General features: G+C 31.7%; 2 protein-coding genes across 5 annotated transcripts; one reads left to right on the top strand and one right to left on the bottom strand.

Annotated features, from left to right (window-relative positions):
* Positions 1–1,763: 1,763 nt before the first annotated feature.
* Positions 1,764–3,612, bottom strand: LOC100262074 (uncharacterized). Of its 4 annotated transcripts, XM_059737364.1 has the most exons (3): positions 3,471–3,593; positions 2,750–2,903; positions 1,764–2,644 (listed from the first exon to the last, which is right to left on the bottom strand). In XM_059737364.1, exon 3 carries the CDS (start codon positions 2,523–2,525, stop codon positions 1,968–1,970), a length of 558 nt encoding a protein of 185 aa, XP_059593347.1. In that variant the 5' UTR covers positions 2,526–2,644; positions 2,750–2,903; positions 3,471–3,593; the 3' UTR covers positions 1,764–1,967. The 4 variants fall into 4 exon arrangements, with proteins under 4 accessions (XP_059593347.1, XP_002285535.1, XP_059593346.1 ...); XM_002285499.4 differs by lacking the exon at positions 2,750–2,903 and having other exon boundaries at positions 1,764–2,548; positions 3,471–3,612; XM_059737363.1 differs by having other exon boundaries at positions 1,764–2,903.
* Positions 3,613–15,146: 11,534 nt separating this feature from the next.
* Positions 15,147–17,716, top strand: LOC100256966 (AP2-like ethylene-responsive transcription factor PLT2). Its single transcript, XM_002285503.4, has 9 exons — positions 15,147–15,303; positions 15,402–15,783; positions 15,872–15,954; positions 16,079–16,087; positions 16,175–16,263; positions 16,403–16,476; positions 16,586–16,636; positions 16,707–16,783; positions 16,928–17,716. The coding sequence occupies exons 1-9, from the start codon at positions 15,156–15,158 to the stop codon at positions 17,680–17,682; spliced, it is 1,668 nt and encodes a 555-aa protein (XP_002285539.2). The 5' UTR covers positions 15,147–15,155; the 3' UTR covers positions 17,683–17,716.
* The last annotated feature ends 241 nt before the right edge of the window (positions 17,717–17,957 follow it).

The raw sequence follows: 17,957 nt of genomic DNA, 5'->3' as shown, positions 1-17,957 counted from the left end.
ACAACATGCTTGACTACCACAAACAGGAAACCGCCATTACAACTTCAACTATCAAGCTTAAAGATGAACTTGAAGTTTCCCATTGGATAAGATAGAGCTAATTCTGAATTTCCCTCAAAAACAATTTTCTACGAGAAGGTGGTTTGAAGAAAGAATAATGTCAGTGGATGAGATTGGCCACCGGACCGATCTCATTTGAAAGAAAGTTAGCAATTGTTGGCTTCGGTCTTTGGTAAAACTTAATAATAATAATAAGTTAAGTTGACTTTAAATTAAATTGATTTTAAATTATTAACTTAAAAATTATTTTTTATTTTTTATTTTAAATATTAAGATTGTTTGATAAAATTAGTTTAAAATTTATTTTAAGTTATTAAATTAACATATTTACCCTTATTAGTTGTAATATTTATTTTTATTAATTTTAAGTAATAAATTTATTTATTAAATATTTACATTTAAATTATTGTAGATATAAAAGGTAATTTTAAAATACTTATAAAAAATATGTCATAAATATATAATCATAATTATTAAATATATTCTCATTAGATATAAATAAATAACACAAAAAAAAAATTAAATATTAAGAATAAATTAATTATTTTGACTTATTATTTAAAGTCAGTTTTGAATTTAAATTATAATATTAAGTTATTTTACTAAATGTGTTAAATCCATTTAATAACTTAAACTCAAAGTTTGCATAACTGACCAGAGTATTGCTACATAGAGCATAAAGAAAGCAATATATGGTTGTGAATTTGGCTAACCCATTTTTCACCACTTTTCCCACAATAGGGACCTCTGTGTTACAGGCCTGCTTTGCAGTACAGCCACTATTTTTAACTGATGCTTCATAGAGGATCAAACCACCAAGCTATTGGGGTGTCTTCTCTTTGTTTTTGGTGTATCTTCATCCATGGAGGCTACAATAGAATAGATATCTCAAGTCAATTGAAGTTTTAAGAGTTCCGACTCATTACAGATACAAATTCTAAAGAGCTCTCTGCAACCCATACCGTCCAAGGCCCTCAGCATAGAACCATCCTAAGCATAGCTTTCAAGAACAATGAGCCACTTAATGCTTCATCACAAAGAAAGTTAACTATATCTGCTTCCATCAAAATTTTGCACTTAAATCTCTATTATAACATAGAATGTTCAATGTTGAAATATCTAGTAGAGGTAAACTTGGTCAGGGTCAGATACCTGATGTATGCCCAGTTATAGGTATCCTTTAGAATCGAACTGCACCACCAATGCCTACTTCTGATGAAATCCCAACAGAAAAACCATGATATAACAGTATCCAAAGGATCTTTTTTTTTTTCTTGTAGTTCTGAATATACAAAAAAATGACTACATTTTCCACATGAAAGATAAAAGAAAAGCAGCTGCACTAGCTCATATAAGGAATACCTTGTTAGAAGATTTGGTTTTTCCCCTCTTTCTTCCCTTTGATGAGTAGGAGAAAGTTTAAAAAATTAACAGGGTCTGATCATATCTATATATACTTGTACAGTTTTTACCAACTGCAGAGGCACACCTCTCTTCCAAGTTATGACATAAAACAAGAAATGCGCCTTTTCCCCCAACAGCAGGAGGTTCAATTACAAGATAGCGAGCATGCATCAACAATTCAAACATTTAAAGTATGTTAACCTTGAAAATGTAATTCACCTTTGGTGATTCATTCTATATGTTCATAAGTTAGTGTCACAACAATCAAACATAAGCCAATATTCCACTATAAACCAGAGTCACCCAAATCTCAAAATTAGATAAGAAATAAAGGCAACAAATACAAAGCCTAAAAATCACATTTTTACTACATCAAAATTGTAGTGAATCCAGAGGAAAGATCCAAGATCAAACCTCCGTTGTTTTACATCCTTCTGTTATGTTCTGCTCAGAAAGGGCTTACATGCTTTGAGAGCTAGGATTGTAGAAACTCAAAAATTAATTTAGATAGAAATACCACGAGATTCAGCCTCAAGATACTTACAGATCCTTTCCATAACTTCTCTACCCTTGACGCTATTCTGCAAGAACTTCTCAGCGCATCGTTGCTCCACCTTCTCTGCCATTGATGCTAGTGCTGACAATGGCTTTATCCGAATACTAGTCTCCTGTTGGCAAATTGTCCACCCATTTGGATTATCTGGGTGGGGTTCATATCTGATCTTCTCCTCCACTTCCACAAACTTCTGGAGACTACTGTTGCGGGTGGTGAGTTGCATGGATCGTGATTGAGCGTCAACAATGGTCGATTCAACACAATGGCAAATATCCTGCCCAATGATTTTGCGAATGAACCATGGCCCTGGAGCATGGACAGTGATAACACGAGTGGTATAAAGCTTCCCAGACGCAGAGTCAAGCTTGCGGTTCAGAGTGTCAACTTCAACAATATGAGACAATATGCGCTTGTTCTCAGGATCAGTAAACTTTCGCCAAGATGCAGATGTCACCCGCTCCCACGGGTGCTTGTAGACATGCTCTTGTGTATACGCTTTAACCATTATGTTCTTCCAATGCTCTCTTCCTTGAGAATGAAATACCAGAGTATGTTCACAAGAGGAATAAATTAAACATAAATAATAAGATACAGTTTCGTTTTCTTTCCAAACCCGAATGAAATCTACAAACAACCAGGAATATATTCGTTAGCTTCTAACAAGATTTTGCAGACCATTCAAAATATTTTGACTCCTATACTGAAAGTTGAACCGGTTCCAATTAGTACCTTGTTGTATAGCTCACCATAAAACATTCCAAATAAGGAGTTACAAGAGATCAGGACAAAATGCCACCCATGATTCGCAATGGTTGTACAAATGGAACCAGAAATCATGACTTTATCCTCTAGATTCCCTTGATTCAGAACCATAGAAACGAGACTGCTAAAAGGGAAAATCTTCATTGGACACCTCCAACAAACATACAACAAAAAAGCTTCCAAAACATGAAATGTGTCACAGAGAAATCTAAATCGAATGACTCCATTAAGAAAGACACTAAAACCAGGTTCCAAAAGCATTTTTTAGACCCCAAATATGTGTTACAGAAACTTCAAGCTTCCTACAATAAACAATATTGCTCCGGACACCCAAAACCAGTGATGGGTCCGATAGAAACCTTAAATCCCATCATTATTTTCAAGAAAAAGAAAGAATCAAATCAAATCCACAGCAACTGCAAATTTAATTAGATTTAAAAGGTCAGAAAGAGAAACAAGAAACTAAAATTCTGAATCATAGATTTACCATTTCGTTATGATCCATTTCAATTTGGGTTAGCTGGGGCAAGCTTTTTAGGTTCTTGAAGCGAACATAAAAGCATGTAATTCATTCACAATTTCTCTCTTTTCTTTCATATTCTTTGATTTTCTCAGCAACCAAACACAAGGTTTGAAGATTAAAGCAGATTACATACACGAGAAAGAAGAAGGTTAGGCGTAAACATACCTTCTTGCAGAGATTGAAACGCCTTTGATCACGGAGAAAGACTGAGAAACAAGGAGGAGCGATTTTATGGTCAAAGACGTTGGTGCTGTTTGCCGATGTACGTCGTGCTAACTATTTCTGCAATTTATGCTGTATTGTAATTGTACTCTTAAGACCGAATTGTCCTCTTTAAGTCGGCCAATGAACCCTAGAGTTCCACCGGCCCATCATATTTTTGGGCCCGGGTCTGGGCCGAGAATTTGGCACTAAATTTGGGCCAGCTTCGTATATTCGGACCATAATTTTGTAAACCCTAGAGTTCCACCGGCCCATCATATTTTTGGGCCCGGGTCTGGACCGAGAATTTGGCACTAAACTTGGGCCAGCTTCGTATATTCGGACCATAATTTTGTAAAATCAAGATATTTTTATAATCTGTTAGATAGCCACATATAGAGATGGTGGACAGAGGGAGAGATTAATTTATTAAAAGCAAGTGTTATAAATGCAACAAAAATAAAATAGAGAAAAGAAAAGAATTAGAAATACAAAAGCATATTAATTGATATTTTATTTAATGAGACCATAAATTAAGCTTAAATGAAAGAATAAATGTGATAAATGTGCAAACGAAAGAGAAGGAAAGAGAGGAGACGGTGGAGGTCATTCATCATTATATTAAATATATTTATTAATGCATTTATAATATTTTCCCAATATTATGACTATTCATCATTTATAATATTTATTAATGAATATGCTTCATTAAAACTTTAATAAAAAAACCAAAGAAAAAATATTACAAAATTATTTTAATGCTTTAAAACTATTATGAATATTTCATTAAAAATTATGGCAATAAGACGCAGTGGATAAAACCCGGATAAAGAAAAAAGAAAGTACAATACATTAATATCATTTTATAAACTTCCTCGTATTGATATATATTCTTATATTAATTTATTATGAAAGATCCTTGAACTGATTCCAAGTTTGTGTATTTACCTTTTAAATGTTGAGGTTGATAATGACTTTATGAATAAATATGTTAGACTATTATTTGAACTTATTTTTTAAACATTAATTTCACCACTTTTTTGGAATTCAAGTATATAGAAGAACTTTGATAAAATGTATTTGGTTATATCTCCTTTAATATGACACCCTTTTATTTGTGCAGTACATACAACATTATTTTCATATAATATTATTGGGTTGTCTTTGATCAAAGATAGTCCACATGATTCTTGCATATATTGAATTATACATCTTAGTCATATACATTTATAATTTGTTTCATGAATTGCAAATATTTTTTATTAATTTGAAAATATGGTCATCATTATTTGTTTAATAAATTTTCATGAAATAACAATACCATCACAACTAATACATATCATGTTTATGACCTAACTTTAGTTTTGAAAGGTATCTAATGTCTACATCCCCAAGCAATTGAACCTTCGATTTTCTTGAGTAAAGTAGACTTATATTAGTTCTAACACCAAGATAACACAATATATATTTGATATCATTTCAATGTTTTTAGGTTGGAGCGCAACTATATCTTGTTAGTAAATTGATAAAAAAAAAAAAAGCAATGTCTAGGCACATACAATTGGCAAGATACATAAGTGTGCCAATAATACTAAGATATAATACTTTAAAACCAAGTAATTCTTCACCACCTTTGTGAGGGTAAAATAAGTCTTTTTCTCTTTTTCTCACTTCAAGTTATCAGACAATTATTGGAAAACTTTAAATGATGTGTTTTATCCATATAAAAATACTCTATGATTTTCTCTATACATATTGATTAATGTACTAAAATTCCATTTAAAAAATGTTTGATCGAATAGTTAAGATTTTTTTTTTCCTAAAATCTTTTGCTCCAAATTTCTTTTTCAAATAATTTGTTGTTATTGTAAGTTATTCAAAAGTTCAAACAAGATTTAAGTCATCAATATATACTACAATAATTGTAAATACAATTTATGATTTCTCAATGAAAACTCTTGAACATATAGGATTAATATTCACATATCCTTCTTTTAATAAACATTGATTAAAGTGATTGGACTACATTCATCCAAATTGTTTTATTCATTTTTAAGGATCATGGTAACTTGATTGAATACATGCTATGAGACTTTCCATTATTAGCTTTAGACAATTTAAATCCCAAGGATTTTCATATATCCATATAAACATTTATGAAATGCATCTTCGGTCTTTTTGAGATTTCCAAACTAGTTAAAAACTTACAATGTGATTGTGTCCATGCTAAGAAAATATGTTTCTTCATGAGTAATATTAGGTCTTTATGAGAAACCCTAAGTTACTAATCACTCTTTAGATCTTATGATCTCATTTTCTCATTGTGCTTTCATACATCAATTCATTTGTATCTAGCATGTTTTACGTTTTTAGGTGTTTAGGCTATACTTCTAAATACTTTTCATTTTATTAACGAGCTACTTGCATGGCTTTTTTTCATTTCAACCAATCATTTCATGTTATCATTCTTTCATATTTTATGGTTTGAAATCCTGACTATTTCTTATAATTTCAAAGGTCACTTGAAAAGCAAAATTGTTAATAACAATATTTTTTCCTGCCTTTTTATTTATTTATTTATACATAACTTATTGAGATCTCATTATTTTATTGAATGTCGAAAATAGTAAAAGAATAGTATTAAAATCCTATGTACATCATAAGAACAGGTTTCATCTAAGTAGTACAAGCTACAATTTTTTGTTGGATACAAAAAGAAACAAAATTGTATAGTGAGATTGTTTTGGATATATATATATATATGAAAACCAAAAAACAATGTTTTCACTCTAAATGACTAAATACAAGTTGTATAATACAATTCAAAAATATCATAATTCAACTTAAAATCTTACTAAATAATAAAAATATTTTAAATAGATATTCATAATTCAAAAAAGCTTTTTGTTGTTAAAAGAGTGAGAAAGAAGAGAAAAATGGGTTATGGTGAGTTTAAGGACAAACCAAGGTAAGAAAAAGGGATACTATGTTTTGGTTGGTTCTATTAAATTACTTGTTTTTTTCTTTACTCAAAAACCAAATATATATTTTGGTATTTGATCAAATAGAACCAATAAATTTAAAAAAAAAAAAATTGAAAAAAAACCCAACTTACATATATTCAGTTCATTTTTTTTTTTTTTGATTGATTTGATGATTTTTCTACATGCCCTTACTAAATGGTAATTTCATTTATATTCTCACCTTATAACCAAAGTAAAAAATAACAAGTAATCTTAAACAAGGCCAAGACTTTATCTTAATACTAATAAGATGTCTCTAAATAGAAGTGGGTAATTTGGTTTTTATTAATAAGGATTGAGTGATTGAAGGTATTTAATAAGGGATTCTGTCAAACTATTTTGGGTATAAATGCTAGCAATAAAATGCTTAATATTAATTCCAATTAACATAAAATAGTCAATGAATATTTGAGAAGTAATTTCATCAGCATTATCAACATGCATGTATCATCTTAAATAAGGCCTAGCCTCTACCTCAATACAAAAATGGATTTGCTATTGGGCTAACCCATCTTGGGCAAGCCCAAGGCCACCGGTGCAGTGGAAGGCCAAACTTGAAGCATGAGCTGAACGAAGAGACATTTGCCTTGTTACACATTCCATATGAACATATTTAAATGATTAAGGTCATTGGCCATTAAGATACTATTTTCCACTAAGATCTTGATGTGTTAAGATGAGTAGAAATTGTAGTGAGTCAATGAATGAATTCAAATTAGAAGATATTTTCTTACTTCCTCCAATCTAGGATCCATATATGTATATAATATGATCATTCTCAAATGCATTTTTGTTTATTTTAATTGGTTATTTTGCATAAATCAAGACAATGCCATGCACATGCCTTAGACATACTCCATTAATTATTTTAACAATACAGGCATTCAATTGGTATATATATCATGAATAAGATACAGTTGAGATACATGGAAGTTGTACACAAGCTTTCTCTATTCTAGCCCAACTTGCATTCATGTTTTCCATAGATTATATTTGTATTCTTGAGGTAATTGTCTTTGAAAATGTCCCTGGTGACCACTAGGATTACATAACTTATAAAAAGAAAAATAATAATTTAAAAATATAAAACATAATGTTTAGAAAAAAAAGCAAAGAGGATGATTATTAAAATAATTATTAATTTCTACAAATTAAATAATAATAATATATATTTTTGAATGGTGAATCACTTTTAATATGTATCTTGGTTTGTGGAATGAGGATTTTGCGTAGAGAGAGGGCACATGCGCATGGACATTGTTATTTGGAAGATGAAGAAGCTAAGTTGAAGATTTGTAATTATGGATCCTACAAACTTGCATGCCTTTGCAACACACCAATGATGATTTTGTTAGTAAAATTTGGAGCTGTTTCCAAGTAGCTAGATTGCCCACAGATCAATATCTCATTTCTTTCTTAATTTTAATTGAGTAATTATTTCCATATATACCAATTTGAAGTCTAGTTAGATCAAACCATCCATCTAAAATCTTGTTGAATTATAAAGTTTGAATCAATTTTGTTACATTTTGTTTGGAATATTGGGGGTCGAGTTATTCGATCAGCTCGCAGGGGTTGAAATGGATAGTATTTAAGCGCCTTTTTATTTTTTATTTTTTTTATTAATGTATGAATCACATTTATCATAGAATTATGTTAAAAATCTTATGTTCTTTTTTATATTTTTGTTCATATATATGTGATTTGGTTAACAAATCTCAATACAATGTGATTTATCTTCTAAAATAGTTTTTAAAGGTACATAATCAGACATGTTTTCATTATTATTATTTTCCATTTAATTCTTTCCATTTGTACATGCTCATTAATATGTGCATGTAATGGGAAAAAAATGTCACCTTACTTAAATGATGCTTAAGCAAAAAAAAAAAAAAAAAACCTTTGAATTAGTTTTAATATTGAATGTTGTAAAAGGTTTAACCTTTTTCGTTGAACGCTAATCCATTTTTACATGAGATGATGATATCCTAATTGATCAAAATAATATTAATTAAAGCCAAGGTTATGACTATAAGTGCTCTTTTCAAAGCTCATGATCGGTGTAACATCGATTGTTAATAGTAATCATCTCCTTTCTTATTTCAATTTTTTTATAAGTAAAAAAAAATTAATTAGGATATTTATAGCCTAATTGATTAGGATATTTATAGCTTATTTGACAATCATATCAGCACACTCGTAATGTAAAAGACCTTTTGAAAAAAAAACAAATTGATGTTTGATAAAATATTAAAAATTATTTATAGTGCTTCCCATAAATACTTGATAGTTGAATCTTTCAAAAATACTTTTAAAGAAAGTACTTTTACTAAAAATATTCAAAAAAAAAAAAAAAATGTCCAACCCACTCTAAATTTGCCAATAGAAAACCATGGATTAGAGATTAAATGCACAAAAGTATACAAAGAATATCTCACTACCAACCCAACTTCACCTTCACCTTCACCTTCAGTATAATTTTTTTATGTTGTCTAGCCCTATTAAACATCTATAATTAAAAGGTCCATTAACTATATACATTTAAGCCTGTAACATAGAAAGTATCATGTTGTATAGCTTAAATTCATTAGAAAATTAAGTACTTAATTTTAGGAAGTGTTTAAAAAAAAAAAAAACAGCTCTAAAAATTAATAGATTTATAGAATAATTTTTTAGAACTATTCTGTAATGTTTTGTAAAACAAAAACATATTTGAGAATTGAAAGTATTTTAAATTTATTTTTTATATTTTTAAATATATATATTTTTTTAAAAAAACTTTAATATGTGTTGCTTTATTGTTAATTATTCCTTATATTTATATAATTATTTTAAAAAATAATCTTAGAAAATAAATAAAAATAATTAAAAATATTCTCTAAAAAATACTATATTTTTTGTTTCTAAGTTTTTTTTAAAAAATTATTTGTTGTCAAATGTAATCTTTTTTATTATAAAGAACAAAAAAATTATTTTAAAAAAAAAAAACTGTTTTTGAAAATAGTTAGCAACACTTGAGTGAATGCTTGTTTGAACTCTCATACTTCTTGGATATATAAAAAAGATGTATATTTTTTTAAGTGATTATTATAAGTCTTATGTTTAATAAATACTTACATCAAGAATGTCCAAATTATAGTTCTTGAGCAATGCCTACCGTCTTGGCTACCTAGAAGGATCTGCAACTTTTTTGAACTGTAGATGATGCTGACAAGCCTGACATTACCACCTTGGGTTCGTTAATTTTTGCCATTTCAAAAACACTAAATTCAAACAGATGATTTTGCAAAGGAAGAGGCTCCACGACCGACTTAATATATGTTGCAGCATTTCAAGGATTAAAGTAAGAAAATTGGAGGGTCAAGAGCATTCTCACTCACTAGAATAAGCTAGCATTTTGACCAAAGCTTTACTAACACCCTTAATTAGCTAAGCACACTATGCAAAAAGAAAGTACATAAATCTTTCTTGGGTTGCAAATGACGGTAAATAAATATGTAATGGTGAGAGTCAAATACTTGACCTTTCACTAAACAAGACTTTGATATTATGTTGAAATACTAATTTATAAAATTAAACTTAATTTTAAAAAAATTAATAATTTAATTATTATAAATATGATAAACTTTTCTCTCAAACAATTTAGGATATCACATTGTCAAAGAGTCAACTTATTGAACCAACTTATCTCATTTATTCTTTATTGATCAATTGATGAGTTTCTGGTTCCAATAGCCTTCTTGGGTCTAACTTGGTCTTCATGCTTCTTCTTTTTCCTTCTCACTTTAACATTATTATTGGTTTAATATAAAGATTATTATCTATAATTGCTAAAAAAAAATCATTCCACTTATGAAACTCAATGTTTTCTTGGGGTCCCTAACCTTAGTTTTATTCGGCATCAATTTTTTTTTATGATGTTTCTTCATAATATTCTGAAGTGAACCTTATATAGGTTGAGTTTAAGATTATTCATTATTTAAAAATTAATCAAAATGTCACGTAGTTAACTACTAGTTTACCTGCCTTTATATTCCAGCAACATAATCAACCATTAAAATTAAAATTAAAATTAAAAATAAATTCAAGATTCCATCTTTTCATAGGCCTTTCTCTTCTCAGTTTTTGTTAGTTATCACAAATTTATCTCTTATTCTTTACTATTAGCAATTTCTTTGTCTTATAAACTCTGCATGGTCTATAAATTACTCATTTCTAAAATCGAGAATTTAACAAAGAAATACAAAGTCTTTTGCTTCTAAATTCTAAAAAGATATGAGATTTTCATCCTGGTTCATGAGACAATTTATGTAAAAGTATTTGTATATATCAAATTAATAAGTTATCTCTTATGAATATTAGACCTTATTCTACGTTAATTTGTTAATTATAATTAAGGCAATATGTGAAAGAAATTACAAATTATTTACGAGGATGGTTGAACTTGTTAAGGTTTGAAAAACCAAAATGCATGTTTCTCTTTTCTTTCAACTTTAAATTTTCGATTCTATTCAAGTTTGTCATCACACTTATATTGTAAAATGGTATTGAAATAAAGTCTTCATGAAGAAATTTGAGAATTAAGCTAGTCATTAATTTGCATTGAACTTTCCATATGGATATATAACAAGCTAGCTACCATCATCGATCAATTATCACTTGCTGCCTAGTAGTATATATATACATATAGAGGAGGCAGAGGCCACAGTGCAAATAATTGAGGTTACTATTTTATTTTATGTCTTTCTCGATCTTCTTTGGATCCCTATTAATATTGGCAGTTGTTCTAAAACCCTAACCCTAGCTCTAACCCTAAACCTAACCCTAATAGATTAATTTTATTAAAGTATGCAAGAAAACAAGGGTTTGAAAGATGAAGCTGGCTTTTAAATGCTTCATAAATCGAGGCGACACGAGCATTTTCCCGGCGTTCTCTCCCATGATATCTTGGAAACTCTCAACTCTTCTGTGGATTTTAGTGGCCTTCATATGTCTGGAAATGCCCTCCTTCCTTCACATAATCTGCCAACATGCCCCTCTGGTTCCCGTTGTTGCGTCCTCAACATCAACTTCATTTTACATGGAGATCTTGCATTAATATTAATGCTCCCCCACTGCAACTCAATATAGAGTCCATTTCTTATGATTTCAATAAAAGATGTGGTAAAATGAATACCAAAATGATAAATGTGATATCCCATATTAGATAAGGAAAAAATTTCTGATATTAGAAGTATAAGTTCCTTTTAATCTTGTAAACACATTTTAAAGTTGTACGGATCCTATGGGACCAAAGCAAATAATATTACACCATTTGATACGAGTCATTATTGAATGTTATCAAAATCGATCTTTGACCTTAGTGTAGGGGTTTGTTTGATCCCGTGAAAAGTATGTGTCTGTTTCACCTCATAACCTCATAATCTCATAGGATACAACGATAACGTTTATATCTCATCTTAATCATGTAAACGTATTTTAAAGTCGTATAGACCCCTTACACTCATAGTAGACAATATTTACACAATTGGATACGATTCGTTACAATAAAAGACTTCAATCAATATATTCTTATGATCTACAATAAGATCTCATAAATAGAACAATTGATTGGAGGATTCTTTTTTGAAATTTGGGCTTGTTTGCTAGTTAATTAAGACATAAAATAATCCCTAAATATATGAAGAATGCTGGTGATGAATGCAGTGAAGAGTATGGAGCATGAAAATGGACTTATTCTATTATAGCCTACACACACTGAGAGGGGACCATTGAGCTTGGACTTGACAACTTTCATATATGATCCCAAGGGGTGGGATCCCCACACTGATATATATAGTTGAATTTTAATTCTTAGAATTAAGGCTAATATTGAAGTGCATAGATGCAAAAATCAATATACATCAAAATTATTAAAATTAATCCTTAATATGTTAACCATTTCCATGTTAGTAGAATGATGATGACCATTCTCTTCTTTCTATATTTTCTTTAAATTTAGGCTAATTTGATTTGACTTTCAAGAAATTATGAGATTTTTCGAGTTTGTTTATATTGTTTGATAATTTTGTTAAGAGTTAATAACATAAAAGAAAAACAGTGTGAAAGTTGAAAAAAAAACACAAGAAGTTATCTCATATTTGATAATATTTTTATAATATTACTGTTATTTCGTCTTTAAAATTATAATTTTAATATCGGCTTTCACTTCAAGTTAAAAATGGAAAAATTATGGACTTAATAATAGTAAGATGAAAAAAAAAATATTCAAAATAGTTATCTTTGAAAATTTTCAATTTATAACAATTTTTTATTTATTAATTCTTTTCTAGTATATTATATGATAATATAATTTACTAATTATTTTGTTAAAAATTGAATTATGTCAACCATTAGATCTTTCTATCATTATATTTTTTTTCTTTAAATTGAAATTTTGGATACAAAATTATATTAGAAATTTCCAAATTAGACGACACGAAAGTCCTAATTGAATTTTTTTTTAAATTTTAAAATTAGAGATGAATATTTTTAAGTGTAAAAAAATATTAAAAAGTCAAGAAAACGGACACGTGTCAGTCACATTCCTTCGAACTTGACCGCAAAAGCTGAAACGGCGTGGCGGTCTGATTAATATATGAAGTTTTTATCGTAAAAACCCCACCACCCTCCCCTCTTGTTTGCCCTCTTTCTTCTTCTACCATTGCTTCACAAATTCCAAAAACATATATATAAATGTAATAAATACAGAGAGAGAAACTATAACAAGAAAACACAAGATTTTAGAGAGAGAAAATTTAGGGTTTTAGGAAGTGAAGGTTTGATGGTTGGACAGTGGAAGAAGAGTAAGTTCATAAATGCCTTATCCTGCAATTGTTCTGGAGTATTTCTAATGGATATGGACAAAAAGGGTTTATGCTTTTCTTCAGTTTTTTTTATTGGTTAATTATTTTTATTTTTTTTTTCCTGTTTTAGGGTTTGAATATTTTTTTATCGTTTTGGAGGCTTTCGGGGTTGAAAAGGTTGGAGAAAGCGAGAGACGTGGGTCCTGCTTCCTTATTGTGGTGCAATTCAGTCAACCAAACCTTATATATTCTACAAGAATTTGGGGGAAACTGTGTCAGTCTTCATCAATGGCAGGTGGTTTTTTATTTTTTATTGTTTTTCAACATTTTGTTTATTATTTTCCCTTCAGATTCGCAGTACATTTACTTGTTCAATTCAAGTGTGTGGAGATGATTTGAACCTGAAACCCTTCAAAGATTTCTCTTTGTAAGTTCCACTTCCATGCGTATATGAAAACATGTATGTATGCATGCACATGGGTATTTATGAAGACACAAAAGCACCCCATGAAGAAGGAGAAGATCAAGCACATGGGCATGGTCATCATGACCATCTATGCATGTACATGAAGAGACACCATGATGGGATGGTTTGGAATGAGACACATGTTCAATTTGATTTCTTCTACAAGCCACTATAGTAGAATACAAGCTTCTAGTAGCGTATGTGCATAAGACATGCATTGGAAATCTTTTTTTATAAATCTGTTTTTCTTACTTTTTACAGAGTGTGGATTCCAACTGGGTGGTCAACACATTTTTACTTGGGGAACCAAATGAAATCCTTCAATACCTCTTAATGATCTCTCTTCAAATCTATAGTTTATTGAACAATGTTTGGTGTGACTAGAATAAAGAGTAATCCTTACTCTTTTTCCAGTACTTTTATAATTTAATATGTCGGATTTTACCCATAAACAATTGCATGTCCGTACACATACATCTTTAACACATGCAGCACTCGGGGATCTACAAATTGGGTTTTAATTTTGGTGGGTGCCCCATTTATGAAATCTTCTATGGTTCTTGGTTTGATGGTGTTATCTCTTTGCTTCATGTGGATGTGTGTGCGTGTGTGTGTGTGTGAGAGAGAGAGAGAGAGAGGGAGGGTCGGAGAGAGAAAGAGAGAGCTCTTTACGTAGGGGTGTCTATCCTTAGACTGAGATGATTTGCAGAGTGTGGGAATGCTGAGCTTTGGGGAGTCATTTATTGCAGAGAACGAGGACGAGAGTTCCAATAAACCAAGTGGGTGTGGAAAGAGAGAGAGAGAGTAGAAATAAAGAGTATAGATGGGGTCTTCTCAGTTGGAATTTTGGGGTTTGTCCTAGTAAAAAGGCTAAGGATGGACCCCATATCTCAGTATAGTAAGACACTATTGGACCCTAAAGGGACTGGTATGGGAAATATTATTATATGATTTGGGAGTTGAAATGTTGGAATTTTGTATGTTGAGTGAGAGGGAGAAAGAGAGCAATATTATAAGTACCTTGTATCATTCTCAAAGTTTTTCTTTTCCACCTCTCCTCCTCCCTCTCCTCTTCATGTTTTGTGAAATGCATTCTTCACCAAACATAAAATTTTAGAGGGAGAGAGTGTGTGTCTGTGAGAGAGAGAGAGAGTCTGTCTCAGTTCTGCTGCAAACCTTTCTCCTCTAGTTGGGTAAATGGCAAGAGTTCATGATCTTTCATGATTCTTCTTTTATGTACTTTTTCCATAGCATCTACTCATATTTTTGTGTTTTAATTCATATATAGGAGATCATTTCTGATTGATCGAAGAATATGGGATCCATGAACTCAAACAACTGGCTATCTTTTCCTCTTTCTCCCACTCATTCCTCTTTGCCACTAAATCTACATGCATCCCAGGCTCAGCAGTTTTCTCTAGGGTTAGTGAATGATAATATGGAAAGCCCATTCCAAAACCAAGGTATACACACAACAAACAAACGCACACACATATATCCCTTCTCTTCTCGGTTTAGTGAATGTTGTTTTACATCTACAACCCTTTCTGCAAATCAACAGAGTGGAATTTAATCAACTCACACGGCAGCAGCGAAGTCCCAAAGATTGCAGATTTTCTTGGTGTGAGCAAATCTGAAAACCAGGCAGATCTTGAGGCTTTTAATGAAATTCAGGCGAATGATTCTGATTACTTTTTCCCAAACAACAGCCTCCTGCCGGTTCCAAACCCCGTAGCAGCAGCAGCAGTAGTAGCCAGTCCCAATAGCTATGAGTTTCAAGAAAACAATAACAATTTGCAGTCACTGACATTGTCCATGGGTAGTGGTAAAGGTTCAACATGTGAAACCAGTGGCAACAGCAGTACTAGCATTGTGGAAGCTGCCCCCAGAAGGACATTGGATACATTTGGGCAAAGAACATCAATATACCGGGGTGTAACCAGGTGGATGTTGATATTTGTATAGATTTCTAATTCAAAATTTTAATTTTTTCAATCTGGAATTTGAAAAGGGTATGTGGTGGGAATGTAGGCATAGATGGACAGGAAGGTATGAAGCTCACCTTTGGGATAATAGTTGTAGAAGGGAAGGACAATCAAGAAAAGGTCGCCAAGGTAAAGCTTATAGCTGTTCTATATAGTTTCTCCCTTCAATCTCCTTAACATAAACTCAGACAGTTGCTGACTATTTTCCTTTGTCATATCGCTGGTTTATATGTGTTTCCTTTCTCGGTTGCAGTCTATTTGGGTGAGTGCAGATTTCTTGTAGCTTCGTTTATAGCAAATAACCATTAAAAAAAAATAGTGTTTAATGCACCATTATTTTGTTGAGCAGGTGGGTATGACAAAGAAGAGAAAGCTGCTAGGGCTTATGATCTTGCCGCCTTGAAGTACTGGGGAACATCCACAACTACCAATTTCCCGGTATCTTTCTATACATATATAGTTTCTTTTATATACAAATTGCAATTTAGATATTAACAAGGAGCTTTCTCATCAGTGTACTTAATTATAAAAGAAAAAACTGGTTAGGGCACAATGACTAATGCCTTTGTCGTTGCAGATCAGTAACTATGAGAGGGAACTGGAGGAGATGAAGCACATGACCAGACAAGAATTTGTGGCCTCCATTAGAAGGTAAGGGACAGATCTCCACCCAAGAACTTGTAGTCATTAATTAAAAATACCTTACCTTACAAACCTGTTATTAGTTATTAATTAATCTCTTTTTGGAAATGAATTTCAGGAAGAGTAGTGGGTTTTCTAGAGGTGCATCAATGTATCGTGGAGTTACAAGGTATGGAATTGAATATATAGATCTTTGTCTCTTCTCTATTTGGCTCACTTACCCAAGATGCTTTGAGCAGGCATCATCAACATGGAAGATGGCAGGCAAGGATTGGAAGAGTTGCCGGAAACAAAGACCTCTATTTGGGAACTTTTAGTAAGTAGTTTGAACAAGGACCATTTCTTTTAAGTCTTCTACTTGCAAACATCTAGATATTGGCACCAATTTAACCGAATTACAGGATAATTTACAAGAACAAGGTGCAATTATTCTTGATAAATCCCAAAACTGACTGTGTAGGTACTGAGGAGGAAGCTGCAGAAGCCTATGATATTGCAGCAATAAAGTTCAGAGGCCTTAATGCAGTGACCAACTTTGACATGAATCGATACGATGTGAAGAGCATTCTTGAAAGCAACACTCTTCCGATAGGTGGGGGAGCGGCCAAGCGGCTAAAGGAGGCTCAAGCAATTGAATCATCGAGAAAACGGGAAGAAATGATAGCCCTAGGTTCAAGCTTCCAATATGGGAGCTCGAGCTCCAGCAGGTTACAGACATATCCTCTAATGCAGCAGCAGTTTGAGCAACCTCAGCCTTTACTAACATTACAGAACCAAGAACCATTACTAACTTTGCAAAACCCTGAAATTTCTCAGTACCCCCAAGACTCCCAGTTTCACCAAAACTACATCCAAACTCAGTTGCAGTTGCACCAGCAATCTGGGTCGTACCTGAACCATTCAAGCCAAAGTCCTCAGTTCTACAACAGTTACCTCCACAACAACCCGGCTCTTCTTCATGGGCTGATGAGTATGGGCTCTTCTTCATCTGTCATGGAGAATAATGGGAGTTCTAGTGGGAGTTACAATGGAGGATACTTCAATAATGGACTTGGGGTTGCTTCGAATTCTACGGTGGCTAGTGCAGTAGGATCAGCAGAGGAGCTTCCCCTCATCAAGGTTGATTACGATATGCCGGCCGCAGGCTATGGCAGCTGGTCAGGTGACTCAGTTCAGGGACAGAATGCTGGAGTTTTTACAATGTGGAATGACTGAGATATTGAAGCATGGAGGAGGAAATTAATCAGCGTCCGACTGAGGGAACAATTTTACTATCTTTATTATATATGTTTTATTCAAAAGGAGTTTGTTTTCAGTGAAAGAAAAACCCTTGAAGAGGTAGGAAATTTTCTCTTATAGAGAAGCATCTGTGTTTTGTGTTTTCCTTCCAATTTTTGCTTACTGTTCTTAAGGCTCTGTTGCTAACAAAGTCATGTACTACTTCTTCAAAACTAACTCCCTATTACGTACTCTTCTGTATTTTATTCAAG

The sequence above is a fragment of the Vitis vinifera genome, chromosome 6 (genome assembly GCF_030704535.1).
Source record: "Vitis vinifera cultivar Pinot Noir 40024 chromosome 6, ASM3070453v1".
NCBI classification, from domain to species: domain Eukaryota; kingdom Viridiplantae; phylum Streptophyta; class Magnoliopsida; order Vitales; family Vitaceae; genus Vitis; species Vitis vinifera.
The sequence above is the reverse complement of the archived record's forward strand: the minus strand, read 5'-3'. Positions and strand labels throughout refer to the sequence as shown.

Excerpts from the sequence above, each read along its gene's own strand:
- LOC100256966 (XM_002285503.4), top strand. The coding sequence starts at position 15,156 with ATGGGATCCATGAACTCAAACAACTGGCTATCTTTTCCTCTTTCTCCC. Across the intron at positions 15,304-15,401 it reads AAGCCCATTCCAAAACCAAG|AGTGGAATTTAATCAACTCA; the intron begins GTATACACACAA and ends GCAAATCAACAG. Across the intron at positions 16,784-16,927 it reads CCTCTATTTGGGAACTTTTA|GTACTGAGGAGGAAGCTGCA; the intron begins GTAAGTAGTTTG and ends CTGACTGTGTAG.
- LOC100262074 (XM_002285499.4), bottom strand. The coding sequence starts at position 2,525 with ATGGTTAAAGCGTATACACAAGAGCATGTCTACAAGCACCCGTGGGAG.